The sequence below is a fragment of the Sus scrofa genome, chromosome 9, assembly GCF_000003025.6.
Source record: "Sus scrofa isolate TJ Tabasco breed Duroc chromosome 9, Sscrofa11.1, whole genome shotgun sequence".
Classification (NCBI taxonomy): Eukaryota; Metazoa; Chordata; class Mammalia; order Artiodactyla; family Suidae; genus Sus; species Sus scrofa.
In genome coordinates, this window is record NC_010451.4 from 25799990 (window position 1) to 25821830 (window position 21841).

At 37.8% G+C, this 21841-nt stretch overlaps 1 protein-coding gene across 7 annotated transcripts in view; it reads left to right on the top strand.

The window, feature by feature from the left end:
• Nucleotides 1-21841, top strand: part of DEUP1 (deuterosome assembly protein 1) — a 204712-nt gene that overhangs the window by 111596 nt on the left and 71275 nt on the right. For all 7 annotated transcript variants that reach the window (XM_021062630.1, XM_021062631.1, XM_005667227.3 and 4 more), the window contains 2 exons: nucleotides 17419-17590; nucleotides 19182-19277. In XM_021062630.1, the coding sequence (XP_020918289.1) occupies nucleotides 17419-17590; nucleotides 19182-19277 (268 nt within the window). The remainder of the gene's footprint in view (nucleotides 1-17418; nucleotides 17591-19181; nucleotides 19278-21841) is intronic.

A 21841-nucleotide genomic window follows, 5' to 3' on the forward strand; every position in this document is an offset into this window, starting at 1 on the left:
AAAAAATAATCTTCAGCTAATGCATGTGTAGTAACACATTTATTTACTATTAATTTATAATATGTTTCTGTGTTAATAGAAATAATTTTTCAGATATATGTTTATGAATATAATGAAATTATTTATACTTCTAGATGATTGTGAAAATCACCCTGAAGAAAGAGGGTTAGTTCTGGCTGTATTTCACTGTCTTAGCTCATTCGATCCAGAACCAAGGTGTTCTGTAGTTATACAGAAGTTTCAAGAAAAAGTTTTATCAGAACTTCTATTCCTTTTAGAACATAAAAAATGAGATTTTAAATTTGCATGTACCTAGAATTCCAATAAGACGTTAATAGAGACTTGAAAGCTGTGACATTGCACTTTCTTTCTGAAAGTGTCTTTCTTTGATTATGATGAAGGCTCTAGAATAAGGCTTTTATAAGTACATTTACGCATACTTTATTGGAATAGTGGAATTCCAATAAATTCCTCCACATCCCAACATTAAGCTTGTCACAGGTTAGAAGAATGGACTGAATATGAGCCACCATCTCAAATATTCAGTAAAAATAAGCATTGCAATGCTACTATGTCAGCAAGCACTCATTGTGACAGTAAATAACATTCTTTGGACAACAACAACAACGAAAAGCTTTAGAAAATCTACTTTTAGCTGTAATTCAGTAATTAATTTTGAACAAGTGCAATCATGAAACTATGACTTAAAATTAATGAAGTAATAGATACTGGAAGTTCCCCTGTGCTGCAGCAGGTTCAGGATCCAGCATTGCCGCAGCTGTGGTGCAGAGCACAACTGCAATGAGGGTTCAATTCCTGGCCTGGGAACTTCCACATGCTAGGTTTGGCCAAAAAATTAAAAAGTAATAATTCTTTTGCTTTACTGTTTTAGCAGAGATAATTGACTAAAGAGCAAGCTGACACTGTAGATATGTCCACAACAGTGAGTTAGGAGTTCTCCTGGAGTCTTTTGCATTTAGTTCTAATTACGTTTCTGGTGTGGCATCATATGTGGTGTGCAAATAGAATTTGTGAGCCACTATAGAAAAGTTAAATTTTATTTATTATTATTTTTTAAACTAAAAAAGAAAAAAAAAAAGTTTATCCATTTGTCCTACCTCCACCCCTAGCCTCTGCAATCACCAATCTGTTATCTCTGTCTATGAGTTGGGAGTTATATGTTGAGATTCCACATGTAAGAGAGATCACATGGTATTTGCCTTTCAGCATCTGACTTATTTCACTTAGCATAATTCCCTCAAGGTCCATCCATGTTCCTGCAAATGCAAGATATTTTTCTTTTTTGTGGCTGAATAGTATTCCATTGTGTATATACATCTGTCTGTCTGTCTGTCTATCTAGACCACATCTTCTTTAGCAGTTTATCGTTCAGTGGACATTTGGGTGTTTCCATATCTTGGCTATGATAAATAATGCCTAGTGAACATGGTAGTACACATATCTTTCCAAGTTGGTGATTTCATTTTTTTCAAATAAACTCTTCAATGTGGAATTGCGGGATCATATGTTAGTTCTATTTTTAATCTTTTGAGGAACCTTAATACTGTTTTCTATAGAAACTGCATGAATTTACATTTTAACCAGCAGTGTACAAGGGTTCTCTTTTCTCCACACTTTTCTTTCTAGTCTTTTTGCTAATACCCATTCTGACAGGCATGAAGTGATATCTCGTTGTGTTTTTTAGTTTTGTTTCCTTGATAGTAATGTAGAGTGTCTTTTCATGTGTCTTTTGTTTATCTGTATATGCTGTTTGGAAAAATACTCAGATCTTCTGCTCATTTATAATATTTTTTATTGAGTCGTATGAATTCTTTATACATTGATGTTTGCAAATATTTTCTCGCTTTTCATTTCGTCAATGATTTCCTTTGCTATGTAGAAAGTTTTAGTTTGATGTAGCCCCACTGCTCTCTTTTTGCTTTTGCTTTTGGTGTGAGATTCAGAAAATCATGGTTGGAAGTTCCCGTTGTGGCTCAGCAGTAACGGGCCTGACTAACATCCATGAGGATGTGGGTTCGATCTCTGGCCTCTCTCAGTGGGTTAAGGCTCTGGCATTGCCATGAACTCTGGTGTAGGTCACAGATGCAGCTCGGATCCCATGTGGCTGTGGCTGTGGCATAGGCCAGCAGCTGTAGCTCCAGTTTCGACTCCTAGCCAGGGAACTTCCATATGCCACAGGTGTGGCCCTAAAAAGCAAAAAAAAAAATAAAATCATTGTTAAGACATATGTCAAGGAGCTTCACTGCTTATGTTTCCTTCTAGGATTTTTATGGTTTCAGGTCTTATGTTCAAGTCTTTAATCCATTTTGAGTTTATTTTTGTATATAGTGTAAAAATATTGGTCCAGTTTCAATCTTCTGTGTCCAGTTTCCATCTTTTGTATGTGGCCATCCAATTTTCTCAACACCATTTATTGAAAAGCATGTTGTTTCCCCACTATGTATTCTTGGCTTTGTCATTCATTACTTTCTATATGTGTGGGTTTATTTCTGGGCTTTTTATTTCATTCTGTTGATCTGTATGTCTATTTTTCTGCTAATATCATACTATTTATGTTACTATAGCTTACATAATTCAAAATTAGAGAGTGTGTTGCCTCCAACTTTGTTGTTCTTTCTCAAGTTTGCTCTGGCTATTTGGGGTCTCTTTTGGTTCCATACAAACTTTAGGATTATTTGTTTTATTTCTGTGAAAAATTCCATTGGGATAGGGATTTCAATAGGTGTTGCACTGAATCTATAGATTGCTTTGGATGGTATGGATACTTTAACACTATTAACTCTTCCAATCCATGAACATGCTCATTTATTTGTATTGTTTTCAATTTCTGTAATAGTTTGTATTTTTCAATGTACAGGTCTCTTACCTCCTTGGTTAAATTTATTCTTAGGTATTATTTTTGATGTGTTTATAAATGGGATTATTTATTTAATTTCTCTTTCTGATATTTCATTGTTTATGTAAATACAACAGATTTTTGTGTATTGATATTGTATCCTGCAGTTTTACTGAGTTCATTAGTGTTTAACAGTTTGTGGTTTTTTTTTTTTTGATGAAATGTTTAGGATTTTATCTATGTCTATCTAGTCATCTGGAAATGGTGACAGTTTTACTTCCTTTCCAGTTTGGATGCCTTTTATTTCTTTTTTCTTGCCTAATTGCTCTGGATAGGACTTCCAATATTTAATAAAAGTGAGGAGAGCACATATTCTCATCTTATTTCTTATCTTAAAGGAAAGACTTTCAGCTTTTGAGTATGATGTAAGCTTGTCATACATGGCCTTTATTATGTTGAAGTACTTTTGTATGTTCCCTTTATATCCACTTTGTTGAGAGTTTTTGTCATAAACGGAAGTTAAATTTTGTCAGATGCTTTTTCTGCATCTATTGAGATGCTCATATAATTTTTATCCTTTATTTTATCTACATAACATAGTTCTTATTCGTGGCTACGGAATCATCCTTGCATCCCTGAGATAAATCTCACTTGATCGCGGTGTATGCCTGTTGAATTTGGTTTGCCAATATTTTGTTGAGGATTTTTGCTCTATGCTCATCAGGTAATTTTCTTTTCTTATGGAATTCTTGTCTGGTTTCTGTGTGGGTAATGCTGGCCTCATGAAATGAGTTTGTAAGAGTTCCCTCCTGGTTGATTGGTTGGTTGTTTTTTGAAGAGTTTGAGAAGGATTGGCATTAATTCTTTGAATGTTTGGTAAAATTCGTCAGTGAAGCCATCTGGTCCTGGACTTTTGATTGTTGAAAGGTTTTTGGTTACTGATTCAGTCTCCTTGCTAGCAGTCAGTCTGTTTGGATTTTTTGTTTCATTATGATTCAGTCTTTATAGATTTATGCTTCTAGGAATTTATTCATTTCCTCTATGTTGTCTAATTTGTTAGTGTATAATTGTTCATAGTAGTCTCTTATGATCCTTTTATTTCTGTAATGTCAGTTATAATATCTCCTCTTTCATTTCTGATTTTGAGTCTTTCTCTTTTTTGGGGGGGTGAGTCTAGCTAGAGGTTTGTCAATATCATTAATCTTTAAAGAACCAGATATTTAGTTTCATTGATCTTTTTTTAATTGTCATTATAGTCTCTGTTTCACTTACTTCTACTCTACTCTTTTTATTTCCAGGTTTTCTTTGTTCTTTTTCTAGTTCCTTGAGACATAAAGTTAGTTTATTTGAGACTTCTTTGTTTCTTGAGGTAGGTATTTATGGTTATAAACTTCCCTCTTAGAACTACTTTAGCTGTATCATATAAATTTGAGTATGTTACATTTCTGTGTTCATTTGTCTCAAGGTATTTTTTGAGTTCTCTTTTTATTCCTTCTTTGAACCTCTAGCTATTCAGTAGTGTGTTGTTTAATCTCCACATATTTAAGAATTTTCCAATTTTCTTTGTGTAATTTCTAGTTTCATGCCATTGTGGTCAGAAAGATGCTTGATATAATTTCAGTCCTCTTATGCTTATTAAGACTTGTTTTGTGGCCTAGCATATGAGCTAGCTTGGAAAATATTCCACATGCACTTGAGAAGAATGTGTTTTTTGTTGCTTTTGGATGGAATGTCTTGTAAATATTTCTCAAGTCCTTCTGGTCTAATGTGTCATTTAATTATCTGTCTGGATGATCTATCCATTGAACCTGGGGTCTTATAGTCTCCTACTATTATTGTGCTTCTCTCTACTTCTCCATTTAGGTCTGTTAATATTTGTTTATGGATTTAGGTACTTTGCTCTTAGGTGTATAAAATTTGTAAATGTTATATCTTCTTGTTGGGTTGACTTCATCATTATATAATGCCCTTTATCTCTTGTTACAGTCTTTGTTTTAAAGTCTCTTTGATCTGCTTTAAGTATAGTTACTCCAGTGCTTTTTTTTCAGTTTCCATTTGCATGGGATCTCTTTTTCCATCCCTGCACTTTTAATCTATGTGTGTCCTTATATACAAAGTGAATCTCTTGTAAGCACTATATAGAAGGGTCTTGTTTTCTTATCTACTCAGCCATTCTCTGTCTTATGATTAGAGAATTTAATCCATTTACATTTAAAGTAATTATTGATAGGTATGCTTTTATTGCCATTTTGTTAATAGTTTTCTGGCTGTTTTTACAGTTCCTCTCTGTTCCTTTCTTCTTCTCTTACTCTCTTCCTTTGTGATTTGATGATTTTCTTTAGTGGTATGCTTATATTCCTTTATCTTTTGTGTATTTACTGTAAGTTTTTGCTTTGTGGTTACCATGAGGTTTACATTTAACAATTTATAACAGTTGATATAGAGTTGTCCATGTCGCATGTTGGCCAACTTTATATCAGTAATCTCCTCTTTGTTTTTTCTTTATGCCTCCTTTCCTCTCTCCCTCCCCTTCCTCTGTGATGACTTCTATATCTGTCTTTTAAGCCAAACCCCCCATCTCTTTCCCAAACTGAAGATCCATTTCTATCAGACATCTCTTATGTCCCAAACTGAACTCATTCTTTTTTTTTTTTCTTTTTGTGGCTGCACTTGAGGCATATGATAGTTCCCAGGCTGGCAGTCTAATTGGAGCTGCAGCTAAGGCTTGCACTATAGCCATGGAAACTCCAGATCCAAGCCACATCTGTGGCCTAATCCATAGCTTGTGGCAACATGGATCCTTAACCCACTAAGCAAAGCCAAGAATCAAACTTACATCTCATGGAGACTACGTCAGGTCCTAAACCTGCGGGGGCACAATGGGAACTCCTGAACTCACTCTTTTTTAAATAGGTCTTTTATTCACTTCAGATTTCCATATTGGAACTAGTAGGCTGACCTTATATTCCAGTTTGTCCAGAAGAGTCACTGTTTACACCTGTTGTCCTGGAATGATTATTACTAGCGCCCCTTTCACTTTAAAAATTGTATGGTCATCATAGCTATCTGTCTGATGCAGGCCTGGCTTTTAAGAATCAGCATCTAAGTCCATATGTTAAAGGACTTTGGAGTGACATGTATGTTTGTGTATCTTACCCCAGCTGCTTTTACTCTGAATAACTCTCTCCACTTTCTTTTCCACTTCCCCTTCCCAACACAGTTGCCACTACTACCTCCATTTAAATCATCAGCTTTCTGTTTTGCTCTCTCTTCATCTCCAAATATGGTGTCCTAATATTTTAAGTCTAGGATCCCCCTGCAAGTCTCAGTGTGCTTCCCCCTTTCTGGCTAGATACATTTAGACCTCTGGCCTGACCTCAGGATCTTTCTCTTGTGAATTGCTCCCAAGAATAAACCCAATAGGGCAAGGGTTTGCATGTCTTAAGTAGTGTATTAGACACAATCCACACAATTTCCAATGCTGAAAAGATTCAGAGAATTTTTCTTCCTTTTTTTTAGCTCCTCAATCAGCTTTTCTAAAATTGGAATAAAAAGATCTACTTTATGGGATGTTAGGATTCATGAGAGGAAGTCAGGGAAAGTAATTAACATGTTAGTCAGCATTTGACTGAAGGAAGAAATGAAAATACAAATAATGTTAGAGTCCAGCTATGAAGGAGACTAAACTAAGCCTTTTGTATTTTATTTTAGAGGTCACTAGATTTAGAAACAAATACTGATATTGAGATAGCTGAATTGCTATTAATTCTGAAAAACTAAAGAAGGGAAGATATACTAGAAGATTGGACAATTGAATTTCAAAGGGAGTTTTAATTATGACAAAAAGCTGAGTTTGATGTAAAAGTAAGTTTGACTAAATCTTAGGTGAGACCCTGGAAGAGTTATCGGAGGTGTGTGAGCATCCAGAAGCGGAGGCAGTGGCTCCAGGACCCAGGGTGGATGTACCCTGATCACGGCACGTTAGACCAGCCTTGTTCACAGCGCGAATAACACTGGTGCATCAGGGAACACATAGAGTTGTATTTGGGCTTTGGCATGATATTTTACAGGGCTTTTCACAACTTTTTTGGGGGAGGGGAGAGGAAAAATGTAAGATTAATTATGTGGATTAACATCTCATTATAATAAAAGAAATAATCAACAGATCACTGTGGCCCTGAAGGCATGATAAGAGCTTGATAGGGCTTTGTCCTTCAGCCTGTCCTTTATGATATTTTATAATCACTTGTATGAAGAAACGTATGTATATACATAAAGTAGTACTTACCAAATCTGCTGATGACACAAAACTGGGAGCCACAGTGAATATAGTCTTTGACAGTAACAGGATCCCAAACTAAGCTCAGATGTTACTTCCTTTAGGAAGGTGTCTATGATAGTCCATTGTGTGCAGTATCCAAGCGGTAGTCATTTCCCCCAAAAAAACTTTGTGAATTCATCAATCTGTTGCTGTACCTAACTGCCTTGCAAGCCTTTCCATGCACAGGCAGTCGGCCTTGTGTCGTCTTCCTAGTTCCTCTTACACTGGGCAGCAGTCACCCATGAATGTTTGTTTCATTAAAGAATCGATGATGACAGCTCATGTTGAGGCTAAAACTGTCAAACTGAAATACAATAAAAACAAATATAAATCCCTGCCCTTGGAGCACCCCTTAAAAATGAAACAAGCACAAGATAGTGCTTAAGTGGCTTTACCTGTAGCATGCATGAAAAAGGGTTTTTAGCAAGAATAAACTACTTTGAAATGGTATGATATCGCTGCTTTTCCCTTTCCCCCCAAAATTCAAAGCTCAGGTGAGCCCCATCTTGCTTGAATTAAATACAGCACTGAAAACAATGGAGATGAGTCCCTCTCTGAGCTGATTAGACCATACCTGGAGTATCATGTTAAAGTTCTGAATAACACATTTCAAGGAGGATATTGACAGACATGAACTTGTCCAGAGGAGAGCCACCAGGATTATAAAGGTTCTAAAAATCTTAACATAATCATTCATGTCTTCATTTATTCAACAACTGTATGTTAAGCATTTCATTATTTTCTAGGCAGTATACTAGACAGTGAATGGTGGAGGGAAAAAAGTCTCTATGAGCAATTGAAGGAAATAAAGATACTTATGAAATGAACAAAGACCACCCAATGAGAACAGAAGAAGCCAATTTATTCAGAGATTTCTATTAAAAGGGAGTCAGCAACCATTATTTGCATTTGGCACACTCAAAAGCAGGCACAAGGAGCGGGAAAGCTTAACCGTGAAAAAACAGAAGGCTGTTGGTATAGGGAAGCTGGAGGCAGGATAACTAGAAGCAGGGCCTCCTTTGTGATTGGTTTGGGGAATATATTTGGCTTTTTCTGGTTGGTTCTGAGTTGGAAGCAGAGGCAAAAATTGGAGACGCTGTCAGTCTTTGACCAAGCCTTGACCATTCTAGGACTATGATTGCTACAAAAGCTGTGGGTCAGAATCTATTACCATGTGTTTTGGCCATTGTCTATTGTATGTTCAGTCTTAAATATTGAACATTGACAAGAGCAGACTCAGAAGTATCTGGAGGTACATGGATAACTGTATCAGCATATTGACAACTGTATTCAAGTAGTTTAAGTTTTACTTTTTTGACAGGCATTTGTTCTGAATGGTTCCAAAGGATCAAATTAGGGCCAGTGGATGAAAAAGTTCTTCAATATAATAAAGAACTTTAAAAACTAATCACTAGCTCAATACAATCTCAGACAGTGGTTACCTGCTGAATGAAAAATTCAGACCCAGTCTCAGTGACCTCTTTTGCAGTGGTAGTACAAAATAGATCACAAACTTTGGCATGTACCAAGTAGCATCTACTTGATATGTTTGTTACCAGTGCAGAATCTGGGCTCTGTCCTAGACTTTCTGAATCTGATCAGTGGGGTATGATAGATGATTCTCTCAAGAGACACTAGTGGAAAATATGCAAACACTGAATAGGTAGGTGGACTGGATGACTTGTAAAAGTCCTTCCATCTGAAAGTCTAAGATTCCAACTTTTACACAGCATAGTCATAAGCAGGAAATAAACCATCATTCATTTATTTTAAAATATTGATTAAGGAGTTCCCGTCGTGGCGCAGTGGTTAACGAATCCGACTAGGAACCATGAGGTTGCGGGTTCGGTCCCTGCCCTTGCTCAGTGGGTTAACGATCCGGCATTGCCGTGAGCTGTGGTGTAGGTTGCAGACGCGGCTCGGATCCCGCGTTGCTGTGGCTCTGGCGTAGGCCGGTGACTACAGCTCCGATTCAACCCCTAGCCTGGGAACCTCCATATGCCACGGGAGCGGCCCAAGAAATAGCAACAACAACAACAACAAAAGACAAAAGACAAAAAAAAAATAATAATAATAATAAAATATTGATTGAGTAGCTTATATCATGCCACAAACTGCCTTAGTCCTATATTTAATTCTCTTAGCGTAGTACATTCCTATATGCCAAGGAGGTGGTAATGAACGAAACTCATTTGTTCACTGTTTAAAGATTTATTGAACATCTTCTATAGGCTAGAAAACTATGCTAGGCCTTGAAGAGACGATGATGAACAAGACTGAGGCAGTCCTTTTTCTTTCGGAGTTTACACCAGCAGGAAAAAAATAGACAAAATGTATTTACAATAAAGGGTGATTCATGTTGTATAAAAAAGAAAATATGGTGAAAACCATTCTTTGTGTTCTGTTTTTTTTTTCCCTTCACATCAGAACTCCAATTAAAATCCAATCAAGTTATTTATAGAGAAATTAGTACTTCCTTTCCTCAGACCTGATTCAGGTTTTAAGTAAGAACTGGGAAGCCTTGGGCCTTAGCCCAGGAATGTTAGAAGACTTTAGAATATGGCACTTTGTACTTAAAACCTCTCTGATGTCAAAACTGGTGAATCTGCTGTTGGATAAAGCAATCAACCTTGTTTGGGTTGACTACGGGTATTTTATTTATTATTATTTTTTTATATTACTCAATGAATTTATTACATTTATAGTTGTACAATGATCATCACAACCCAATTTTATAGCATTTCCATCCCAAACCCTCAGTGCATCTCCCCACCCCTCAACCTGTCTCATTTGTAAACCATAAGTTTTTCAGAGTCTGTGAGTCCGCATCAGTTCTGCAAAGAAGTTCAGTCTGACCTTTTTTCAGATTCCACATGTCAGTGAAAGCATTTGATGTTGGTGTCTCATTGTATGGCTGACGTCACTTAGCATGATAATTTCTAGGTCCATCCATGTTGCTAAAAATGCCAGTATTTCATTCCTTTTAATGGATGAGTAATATTCCATTGTGTATATGTACCACATCTTGATCCACTCCTCTCAATGGACATTTAGGTTGTTTCCATGTCTTGGCTATTGTAAATAGTGCTGCAATGAACATTGGAGCACATGGTTGTCTTTTAGAGTCATGGTTTTTATTGGATAGATGCCCAGGAGTGGGATCACTGGGTCAAATGGCAGTATAATTTTTAGTTTTCTGAGGAATCTCCATACTGTTTTCCACAGTTGTTGCACCAATTTTCATTCCAACCAACAGTGTACTAGGGTTCCTTTTTCTCCACACCCTCTCCAGCACTTATTGTTTGTAGACTTTTGGGTGATGGCCCTTCTGGCTGGTATAAGGTGGAACCTCATAGTGGTTTTGATTTGCATTTCTCTAATGATGAGTGATGTTGAACATCTTTTCATGTGTTTTTTTGGCCATCTGCGTGTCTTCTTTGGAGAATCGTCTGTTTAGATCTTCTGCCCATTTTTTGATGGGGTTGTTTGTTTTTTTGGTATGGAGCTGCAGAAGGTGTTTATAAATTTTGGAGATTAATCCCTTGTCAGTTGATTCCTTTGCAAATATTATCTCCCATTCTGTGGGTTGTCTTTTTGTGTTGTTTAGGGTTTGCTTTGCTGTGCAGAAACTTTTTAAGTTTAATTGTTTGTTTTTGTTGTTACTATCATTGCTCTAAGAGGCGGATCTGAGAAGATGTTGCTGTCGTTTATGTTGGAGAGTGTTTGGCCTATGTTTTCCTCTAAGAGTTTTATAGTGTCTGGTCTTATATCTAGGTCTTTAATCCATTTGGAGTTTATTTTTGCATATGGTGTTAGGAAGTATTCTAATTTCATTCTTTTCCATGTGGCTGTCCAGTTTGCCCAGCACTACTTATTGAACAAGCTGTCTTTTCTATTGTATAGTCTTGCCTCCTTTGTCATAGATGAGTTGACTGTAGGGGGGTGGGTTGAATTCTGGGCTTTTTATCCTGTTCCACTGATCTACATGTCTGTCTTTGTGCCAGTAAAATAGTTTGATGAATGTTGCTTTGTAGTATAGTCTGAAGTCCGGGAGCCTGATATCTCCAGCTCCATTTTTCTTTTTCAGGATGTCTTTGGCTATTCTGGGTCTTTAGTGCTTCCAAACAAATTTTAAAATACTTTGTTCAAGTTCTGTGAAAAATGTCTTGGTAATTTGATGGGAACTGCATTGAATTTGTAGATTGCCTTGGGTAGTATAGTCATTTCGATAATATTGACTCTTCCAATCCACAAGCATGGTATGTCTTTCCATATAATTGTGTCATCTTTGACTTCTTTCCTCAGTGTCTTATAGTTTTCAGAGTACAGGTCTTTTGTCTCTTTAGGTAGGTTTACTCCTAAGTATTTTATTCTTTGGATGTGATGGTAAACAGGATTGCTTCCCTATTTTCTCTTTCTGATCTTTCGTTGTTAGCATATAGATATGCTGTCAATTTCTCTGTATTAATTTTGTATCCTTTGACTTTGCTAAATTTATGGATGAGCTCTAACAGTTTTCTGGTAGAGTCTTTAGGATTCTCTAGGTATGGTATCATGTCATCTGCAAATAGTGATAGTTTTACTTCTTCCTTTCCAATTTGGATTCCTTTTCTTTCTTCTACTTCTCTGATTGCCGAGGCTAGGACTTCCAGAACTATGTTGAAGAGTAGTGGCAAGAGTGGACATCCTTGTCTTGTTCCTGATCTCAGTGGCAATTCTTTCAACTTTTCACCATTGAGAATGATGTTAGCTGTGGGTTTGTCACATATGGCCTTTATCATGTTGAGGTAGGTTCCCACTATTCCCACTTTCTGGAGGGTTTTAATCAGAAATGGGTGCTGGATTTTGTCAAAGGCTTTTTCTGCGTCTAATGAGAGGATCAATTTTGTTGATCTTTTCAAAGAACCAGCTTTTCATTTCATTGATCTTTTCTATGGTTTTCTTTGTTTCTATTTCACTGATTTCTGCTGTGATCTTTATGATTTCTTTCCTTCTACTAACTTTAGGTCTTGTCTGTTCTTTCTTGAGCTGTAAAGTTAGCTTGTTTATTTGAGCTTTTTCTTGTTTCCTGAGGTGGGCTTGTATTGCTATAAACTTTCCTCTTAGAAAGGCTTTTGCTGCTACCCATAGGTTTTGGAGTGTCATATCTTCGTTGTCATTTGCTGCTAGGTATTTTTTAATTTCCTGTTTGATTTCTTCAGGGATCCATTGGTTGTTTAGTAGTAGCATGTTGTTTAGTCTCCATGTATTTGTGGTTTTTGAAGTGTTTTTCTTGTTGATTTCATTGTGGTTGGAAAAGATGCTTGATGTGATTTCAATTTTCATAAAGTTACCAAGGTTGGATTTGTAGCCCAGGATGTGATCAATCTTAGAGAATGTTCCATGTGCATTTGAGAAGAATGTGCATTCTGTTTCTTTTGGATGGAATGTCCTATAAATATCTATTAAGTCCATCTGGTTTAATGCATCATTCAGGGCCTGTGTTTCCTTATTGATTTTCTGTCTGGATGATCTGTCCACTGCTGTAAGTGGGGTGTTAAAGTCCCCCACTATTATTGTGTTATTGTTGATTTGTTTTTTTAAAAGTTGTTAGCAGTTGACTTACATATTGTGGTGAACCTATGTTGGGTGCATAGATATTTAAAATTGTTATATTTTCTTCCTGGATTGATCCTTTGATCATTATGTAGTGACCTTCCTTGTCCCTTAAAATATTCTTCATTTTGAAATCTATTATGTCTGATATGAGTATTGCTAATCCAGTTTGCTTTTGATTCCCATTTACATGAAATATTTTCTTCCATCCTCTCACTTTCAATTTGCATGTGTCCCTAGAAGTGAAGTGGGTCTCTTGAAGACAGAATATATATGGATCTTGTTTTTGTATCCATTCAGCCAGTCTATGTCTTTTGGTTGGAGCGTTTAGTCCATTAACATTTAAAGTAATTGTTGATATGTATGTTCTTATTGCCATTTTATTAATTGCTTTGGATTTGTTTTTGTTGCTCTTTTTTCTTCCCTTTTTCTCTTGTTCTCTCCTCTTATGGTTTGATGACTATCTTTAGTGTTGTATTTGAGTTGATTTTTCTTATTTGTGTGTATATGAATTGTAGATTTTTGGTTTGCAGTTACTCTGAAGTTTCGATATGAGTCTATATATATATATGTGTGTGTATATATATATATATATATATACATACACATACATACATACAAGAGTGTTTTAAGTTGTTGGTCTCTTAATCACAAGTGCATTTTCAGTGTCCTGCATCGTACCCTCCTCTTCTTATGATTTCTGATTTTGGTGGCATAAATGTGCATGGATGATTTTGTATCTTTACTGTATATGTACCTCTATTGGTGAGCCTTAGTCATTGTGATATTTTTGTTTCCTGTTGCTGTCTTTTCTTTTCTGCCTAGAGAAGTTCCTTTAGTATTTGTTGTAAGGCTGGTTTAGTGTTGCTGAATTCTCTCAGCTTTTGCTTATCTGTGAAGGTTTTGACTTCTCCTTCAAATCTGAATGAGAGCCTTGCTGGGTAAATTAATCTTGGTTGGAAGGTTTTTCCTTTCATCACGTTAAGTATATCTTGGCACTCCCTTCTGGCCTGTAGAGTTTCTGCTGAAAAATCTGCCGAGAACCTTACCGGGGTTCCCTTGTATGTTATTTGTTTCTTTTCCTCAGATGCTTTCAATACGTTGTCTTTAATTTTGGTCAGTTTGATTAATATGTGTCTTGGGGTGCTCCTCCTTGGGTTTATTTTGTATGGTACTTATTGCATTTCCTGGATTTGAGTGAGTGGTTCCTTTCCCACGTTAGGGAAGTTTTGGGCTATATTCTCTTCAAATATTTTTTTCTGTCCCTTTCCCTCTCTCTTTTCCTTCTGGCACCCCTAGAATATGAATGTTGGTGCCTTTAATGTCCCAGAGTTCTCTGAGACTCTCTTCATTTGTTTTCAATCTTTTTTCTCTTTCTGTTCTGCATCAGTGATTTCCACTAATCTGTCCTCCACCTCACTTATTTGTTCTTCTGCCTCCTGTATTCTGCTGTTAGCTGCTTCTAGTGAATTTTTTATTTCAGTTATTGTATTTTGCATCTCTCTGGTTTTATAACTTGTGTGTCTTTGCTCAGTGTTTCCTGTAAATTTTGCCTCCAGTTTATTTCCAACGTCTTGCATCATCTTCAGCATCAACAGTCTAAAGTCTTTTTCCTGGAGGCTAAGAATCTCCCTATCACTTATCTGATTTTCTGGGGTTTTTTCTTTCTCCTTCATCTGAGTTACAGTTCTCCGTCTTTTCATTTTTATAGGTTTTTGGTGTGGTGACCTTTTTACAGATAATAGAGTTGTAGCCTCTCTTTACTTCTGGTGTCTGCCCCCCTTGTGGCTGAAGTGGGTATGGGGGCTTGCTGTAGGCTTCGTGATGGGAGGGGCTGATGCCTGCCCACTGGAAGGTGGAGCTGATTCCTATCCCCCTAGCAGTGGGGCTTTGTCTCTGGATGGGATTAGAGGCAGCTGTGTGTCTGAGGGGTCTTTAGATAGCCTGTTTACTGAGGGGCAGGGCTGTGATCCCACCTGGGTTGTTGTTTGCCCTGGGGCTTCTCAACAATGATGGATGGGGCCAGATTTTCCCAAAATGGCCACCTCCAGAGAAAGGCACGCTGCTGAATATTCCTGAGAGCTTTGCTTCCAATGTCCTTCCCTCACAACAAGCCACATTCACCCCTGCTTTCCCAGGAGGTCCTCCAAGAACTGCAGTCAGGTTTGACCCAGATTCCTATGGAGACTTTGCTTTGCTCTGGGACCCAGTGCACGTGAAAGTCTGTGTGCACCTCTCAAGAGCAGGGTCTCCATTTCCTGCAGTCCCATGGATCTCCTGTGCGCAAGCCCCGCTGGCCTTCAATGCCAGATGCTCCAGGAGCTCTTTCTCCCAATGCCAGATCCGCAGGCATGGGGACTTGATGTGGGGCTCAGAGCTCTCACTCCTATAGGTGAGTCTCTGTGATAGTTACTTTCCAGTCTGTGGGGCTTCCCACCAGGGAGGTATGGGGTTGCTTATATAATGTAATCACCCCCTCCTACCTCTTGATGTGGCCTCCTCTTTTTCTTCTGGAGTAGGATATCTTTTTGATAGTTTCCAGTCCATATGGTTGAAGATTGCTCAGCATTTGGTTGTAATTTTGTTGTTTTTAGGAAAGAACTTGAGCTCAAGTCCTTCTATTCTGCTATCATAATCCCATCTCTTGATTCTGAGTATTTTAGAAAGGGATTCTGGAAATTCTGAGTTCTTTGAGTTCAAATACCTATTTCTAGCCTTATTAGAATAGATTTTTTTTTTGTAAATTTTTTTTGGCTTTTTAGGGCCATTCCTGTGGCATGTAGCATAACCCAGGCTAGGAGTCAAATTGGAGCTACAGCTGCCAGCCTACACCATAGCCACAGCAATGCAGAATCCAAGCTTTGTCTGTGATCTACACCACAGCTCATGGCAATGCCAGATCCTTAACCCACTGGGCGAGGCCAGGCATTGAACCCACATCCTCATGGATAGTAGTTGGCTTCATTACCCACTGAGCCACAAAGGGAAGTCTAGTGGAGCTATTTGTACTACATTTTTTAAGCAAGTTCTTATTCAAAACACCGTGTCTTTTGCTTTATGGTATACAGGAAGAAGCTTCATTAAAATGGGAAGCAGCTGCCTAGGATCCAGTTCTGGCTTTTTCACTAATTATTGTGTGACCTTGATGTCTCTGGGCCTCAGTTTTTTCAAAATGCTAAATGATCCTTAATTGGCCCTAAATTCTGATTTGGTGAAACTAAATGTAGGAAATGACAACATTTTACACCTGTCTCTCCTGCCTGCCTTCCAGCTGCCCAAATATATTAGAGGCCCCATCATCACCATTGAATGGATATGGAAATCACTTGCTTTTCTAATCTGGCCATTTGTGTGTTCCTTAAACTGAAGTCAGAAGCCTCAACATCGACTTGCTTTTCCAGGCTGAATGACTGGACTTATAACAGCTCCCTGGGGAATGCTTCAGCTTCTTTGATGGAGAACCCCGCCTAGGATCACCCAGCAGTGTGTGACTAACTGTCAGTGTCTATAATCCCAGTTATCACCAAGGGTCTTATTTTAAACACAGTAGACTTTCCTAGACCTAAAATGTTGCCACTTTTCTGACTAATAGCATCCTTATTGTCTAAAATGTTGCATTACTCTGTCCACACCTATCTGATCAGATTCCTTCTAAACAGATACCACCAGCCAGATCACACCAAGTTTTCCTCCTGAAGGAGGAGCAGTGTAGCCCAGGTAGTACCTTTGAATCTGGTTCTACCTAGCCTGGCTTGCCTTTCTATCCCTGGAGGGCACAACTGAAGCCCCAGTTTGCCTGCTGTCCAATGACCTCAAGTTTTGATAAGCATATAGGTATATGTATATTTATGTATAGGAGCATGGAATCATTTTTCATAATTAGAATTTTCCTAAGAATTGGTCTGCTCTGAAATTCTTTTTAAGCTAACTTTTAAAATTGTGACCTTATTTCTGATGTAATGCACACAGTATTTTTTCATTTTAGGGTGCCCTTGTCTAAGTCAGAACTTTTGGGTCAGGAAAGAGTTGGGTCAGGTACAGTTTTCTTCTTATATGTACCATCTGCACATAATAGAAGCACAGGCAGTGACTTTATTAATACATTTCATTATATTATGGCAACAACTATACTTTAAAAATTTCCAGTAAAAGAATATACATTATAAGCTCTGAAATTAGCTTCTAGGTTTTGGGTTTTGTTTTTTGTTTTTGTTTGTTTTTTTTTTTTTTTTGTCTCTTCTAGGGCCACACCTGTGGCATATGGAAGTTCCCAGTCTAGGGGTTTAATCAGAGCTCAACCCACCGGCCTACACCACAGCCACAGCAATGCGGGATCCAAGCCACATCTGCCACCTACACCATAGCTCACGGCAATGCTGGATCCTTAACCCACTGAGCAAGGCCAGGGATTGAACTTGCAACCTCGTGGTTCCTAGTTAGATTTGTTAACCGCTGAGTCACGATGGGAACTCCAGCTTCTAGTTTTAATTTAAAATGTTAACCTCTAGTTTTGGGAATTCTTCCTATTTAAATAATTGAACAATTTGAGGAGATAATAGTCAAGCCATTCAAAGCAAGACCATAATTTTTCTTGTTCTCACATTTCACTCTTTCTAAATATATTTTGCTTTTCTGCAATTGCCAGAGCTTCTCCTTGTGAGGCCGAGCTTCAGGAATTAATGGAACAAATTGACATCATGGTAAGCAACAAAAAACTGGATTGGGAAAGGAAGATGCGGGCTCTGGAGACAAGATTAGATCTCCGGGATCAAGAGTTGGCAAATGCACAAACTTGTTTGGATCAGAAAGGTCAAGAGGTACTGCCTAGCTGTGTTAATGTCTCAGACTGATATAAATAGTATTCTATCAAAATAAGTTTTTCATTACACATACTTTTTATCAGGCATCAGCAACAGCATTTATGGCTTGAAATTCTGTTGCAGTGTGCTAAATGTGTTCTAGCAAATAAGTGGCAAGCAGGGGTTCCTTCTATGGTACAGTAGGTTAAGGATCCAGCATTGTCTCTTCAGCAATTCCAGTCACTGCTGAAGCATATTCAATCCCCTGCCTGGAGCAGTGGGTTAAGTATCTGGTGTTGCCGCAGCTATGGCATAGGTCACAGCGGCCACTGGGATTCGATCCCTGGAGAAGGAAATTCCATATACTGTGGGTGTGCCACCCCCCCCAAAAAAAGCGGCAAGCAGAGTAATTTGATGGTTAAATAAGATATAGTGTCAATGCCAGCGAGGAATGTAAACATTCAACATGTATGTGAAATAAATACTGTTTGCAAGCATAAATGTCACTATTTTGCTGCTGTAGAAAGAAAGAAGTAGTCGTCAAAGCTGTGTCTTTAGACAGGCAGAGTTGAGGAGTGTTTGCCTCTTCTCATCTGCTAGGAAACAATCTTTCCTGAAAGAAGTGGAAGTCAAGTCTTGATTGTAGGACAAGAGAGAGAAGGATTGAAGGGAGTGTGTGTATATTTGGGCACCCACTTGGGAGGAGTGCCTGGGCCCTGGTGGACCTAACCAGGGCCCAGGAGGTTGTTTGTGGCCAAGCCGGTGATGGTAGAATGAGGTCTGAGCGCTCTCAGACCTGCAGCGGACTTGAGGAAAGCCCTACGCTTCACCTGAGGTGGGCGTTCATGTCTGTGGATTTTTCTTTGGGGCGAGGCATGAGAGACGTCTTTACTGACCATATGCTAATAACCCAAACATCAACAGTCAACTCGTTCAGCAGTCTTTTTTCTACCTCTACCACCCTGTCAGTGGAACTTAGTTTTTGTCATGGTTAATAACTAAGTTATTGTCTGGCCTCGTTAACTGAGTTATCAGTAGAGGCAGGTCATCAGACCTGGCACATGTGAGGGACTATTTTCTCACCTTTACACCTGTTACAACACAGATGTGCAAACAGGGGCCTTGCCTGTTTTTTAAGCGGACAAATTCTGTAAGCCAAATCCCAAAGAACTCCTCTTAGACATTTTGCTTTTTGTTATTATAAAAATGTAACTATTGTTCCACAGTACCTCTAAAACAGAGCTCCTATTGAAGGCAGTGGGGCCCAAAATAAAGGCCGAAGTATGTTGGCAGGGGTTCTGCCCGAGGGATGATGATAGGAGCCTCCCAAAAAGATAATGCAGAGTAAATTCTAAACCTTAATTTAAAATGTGGCAGTGAGAAAGATCTTTTGTCAAACATCCATAGTGTTCTGATGTGTACCCAGTGGAATAGTGCTAGCAATGCTCAGTTTTTGTGAATTTAATTATTAATAACTATTTTAAGAACCACAGTAAAAATATTCGTGGTTTGGTACAGCAGTTTTATTTGAATTGTACTCCTCTTTTGCACATTTTCTGATTTTTGTCAGGCAAAAATTAGAAAAAAATTAAATTTTATTCTTATGCAGGTGGGGTTACTTAGACAGAAGTTGGACAGTTTGGAAAAGTGTAACTTAGCAATGACTCAGAATTATGAAGGACAACTTCAAACCCTAAAAGCTCAAGTAAGGAGACTTACTACAATTTAATATAAAATGTTTTGGTATATGGTTTGATTTATAAAATTGTGTTAATTGTATTAAAATGAATTATTTTTAATACAGGCAAACATTCTTGTATTTCAATGCTAGGTCATATATTTGACCCTGTCTTTCATTGTTTAATGTGTATTGATTTTGTCTCTTTCATTAGATTGCCAGCTCTGCATCCCTTTAACTGTTGACTCAGTGCTAGGCTAATGGCTTTCTATTTATCAAATGATTTGTTGATTAATTATGTCATGATAATTAGCTATGTGAACAACAACAACAAAATATTATCTTTTGTGGTCTCTATTCCCTTTCTTCTATGGCAATTTAAAATATAGAGATTTTCTCTCATGAAATAGATAATTCAAAGAACATAACTTTATATTATTGCCAAAATTCTTTAGTGTTTTGTTATTGGTAGTCTGTTTCCTAAACGAGGGAGCTTTTGCATATGTGATGATAGGGATACTGATTTCTTTCTGATGTGTCCCTGTACTATACTCCCACGGTGCTGGGAAGCAAAAGGTCTTCTCTTTCTTACCACAGATGAGATGTAGGGAAGTAATCATCTGAGCATCTCAGGTCTAGTAGATGCTGTATTCTTACTTAACTTAGTGACTTTTGGGAAATATGGTTTGATTATGAAATTTTACTTTACAACCAACCTTTTTTGGAGTGCAGATATTTCACAAATGATCTTAAAGGAGCCCACAGTAATTGAAGCGCCTCCTTAAGCACCTTTTCAGGGAGGTGATCAGCCATTACTATATGAATTGAAACATTCGATGCCACTTAATGGGTACCGTCTTACAAGACTAGCTCTTAAGTCTACCTGGGCATTTTGTCTGTCATTTAAATAGCTGCTGCCAGATGGTAACTTGACTTATGAAACTTTACGTGGTTTTTCCTAGGTAAGACTAAACATTTAACACTTAAGTCAGTCAACCTTGCTTTTTCTATAAAGGTGAAGCTCTAATGTAGCAACATAAATATTGAATCATTGTAGTTGTTCAGTGTAAACAAAGAGCTCATGATCTGGAATAAGTTTTTAAAAATACAGAAATCTAGATAAAAAAAAGTTAAGTACCATCTCTAAATTATATTTAACTAGTTTAGTTGCATCTTACTAAATCTTTACATTCTGGGTTTTTTGTTTTTCATGTCTGTGGTTAAAAAGTTTGGGGCTTGTTTATCATCACTGTGAGCATTCACTTAATATATGAACCCTTGCCATTTGATGCTTTGCAGCTCTATTTTATTACTTGGCTACTGGCTAGTCAACAAATATTTTTATGGCCATTTCACCAAAATGTGTTCTGTGCACTAACACTGAGAGCTTAGGAAGTGCTTTTTACTCCTCCTGGATATTCACAGTGCATATTAGCATATCACAAGCTGTGAGAAGTCGGCTTTAAAAGCATTCATTTAGCCTTTTTACTCCATCATTCTTCAAACATATTTGACCATGGAAAGTATTTTTTAAACTAAAACCAACAAATATTGTAGCAGTTGCAGTGTAAACACTGTAAACAGGTGTTTCATAGAATACACTGTAGAAGAGCTACATTGTTGAGAGAACAGCTGTTTGTGCTTCCACTGCAATTTTCTGCTTCTCTTTTCTTCTCTGATTAAAAGGAAGGAAGGATGAGAGTTGGAGAGGGAGAGCAAAAGAGGAGGAAGAGGAAAGGAGGGGAAAAGAGAGGAAAAGAAAAGTACTGTGTGTTTGACTTGCTTTGCACAGCAGCTAGGAATATGTCATTTTTCTAACCAGAAAATGGTATCTTGTGGCAGACACAGTTTTGTTGTGGCTAACTTACTCTGATGCTTCCTTCTTTGAAATTCCTCATTTATTTACAGCTTCATTTTCCTAAAATATCTTCAGGATAGGTTTTATCCTATTCTTGCCTTGAATAATTCAACTCTGTCAAAACTTTCTTGTAGATGGAGTGTCCGTTGTGGCACAGTGGTTAACAAATCTGACTAGGAACCATGAGGTTGTGGGTTCGATCCCTGGCCTTGCTCAGTGGGTTAAGGACCTAGCGTTGCCATGAGCTGTGGTGTAGGTTGCAGACACGGCTCAGATCCCACGTTGCTGTGGCTGTGGTGTAGGCCGGCAGCTGCCGGCGGCTACAATTCTGATTAGACCCCTAGCCTGGAAACCTCCATACGCCACGGGAGCAACCCTAGAAAAGGCAAAAAGACAAAAAAAAAAAAAAAACTTTCTTGTAGAAATTGCTTCCTTTTTAAAAATGGGGTATTTTCCTTTCCTTCTAACAATTATTAAAACTGTAATTATAAATATATATATACTTCTGGAAAGGAAGCTTAGATGTACTTTTCCCCTAGTCCTCCCGCTAAATGCAACTAAAAACCCTGGACATTATTTATAAAACAACATTAGAAGACTCTGAGAAACTAAGAGAAGAGACTGACCAACCAGAACCTTGGGACCCAGGAAATGACATAGTAGTGAGTTCCTGGAATTTCTTTCTCCTTCTTATATCCCAGACCTGGTAACAGAGAAACCAGCCACCCAGAAA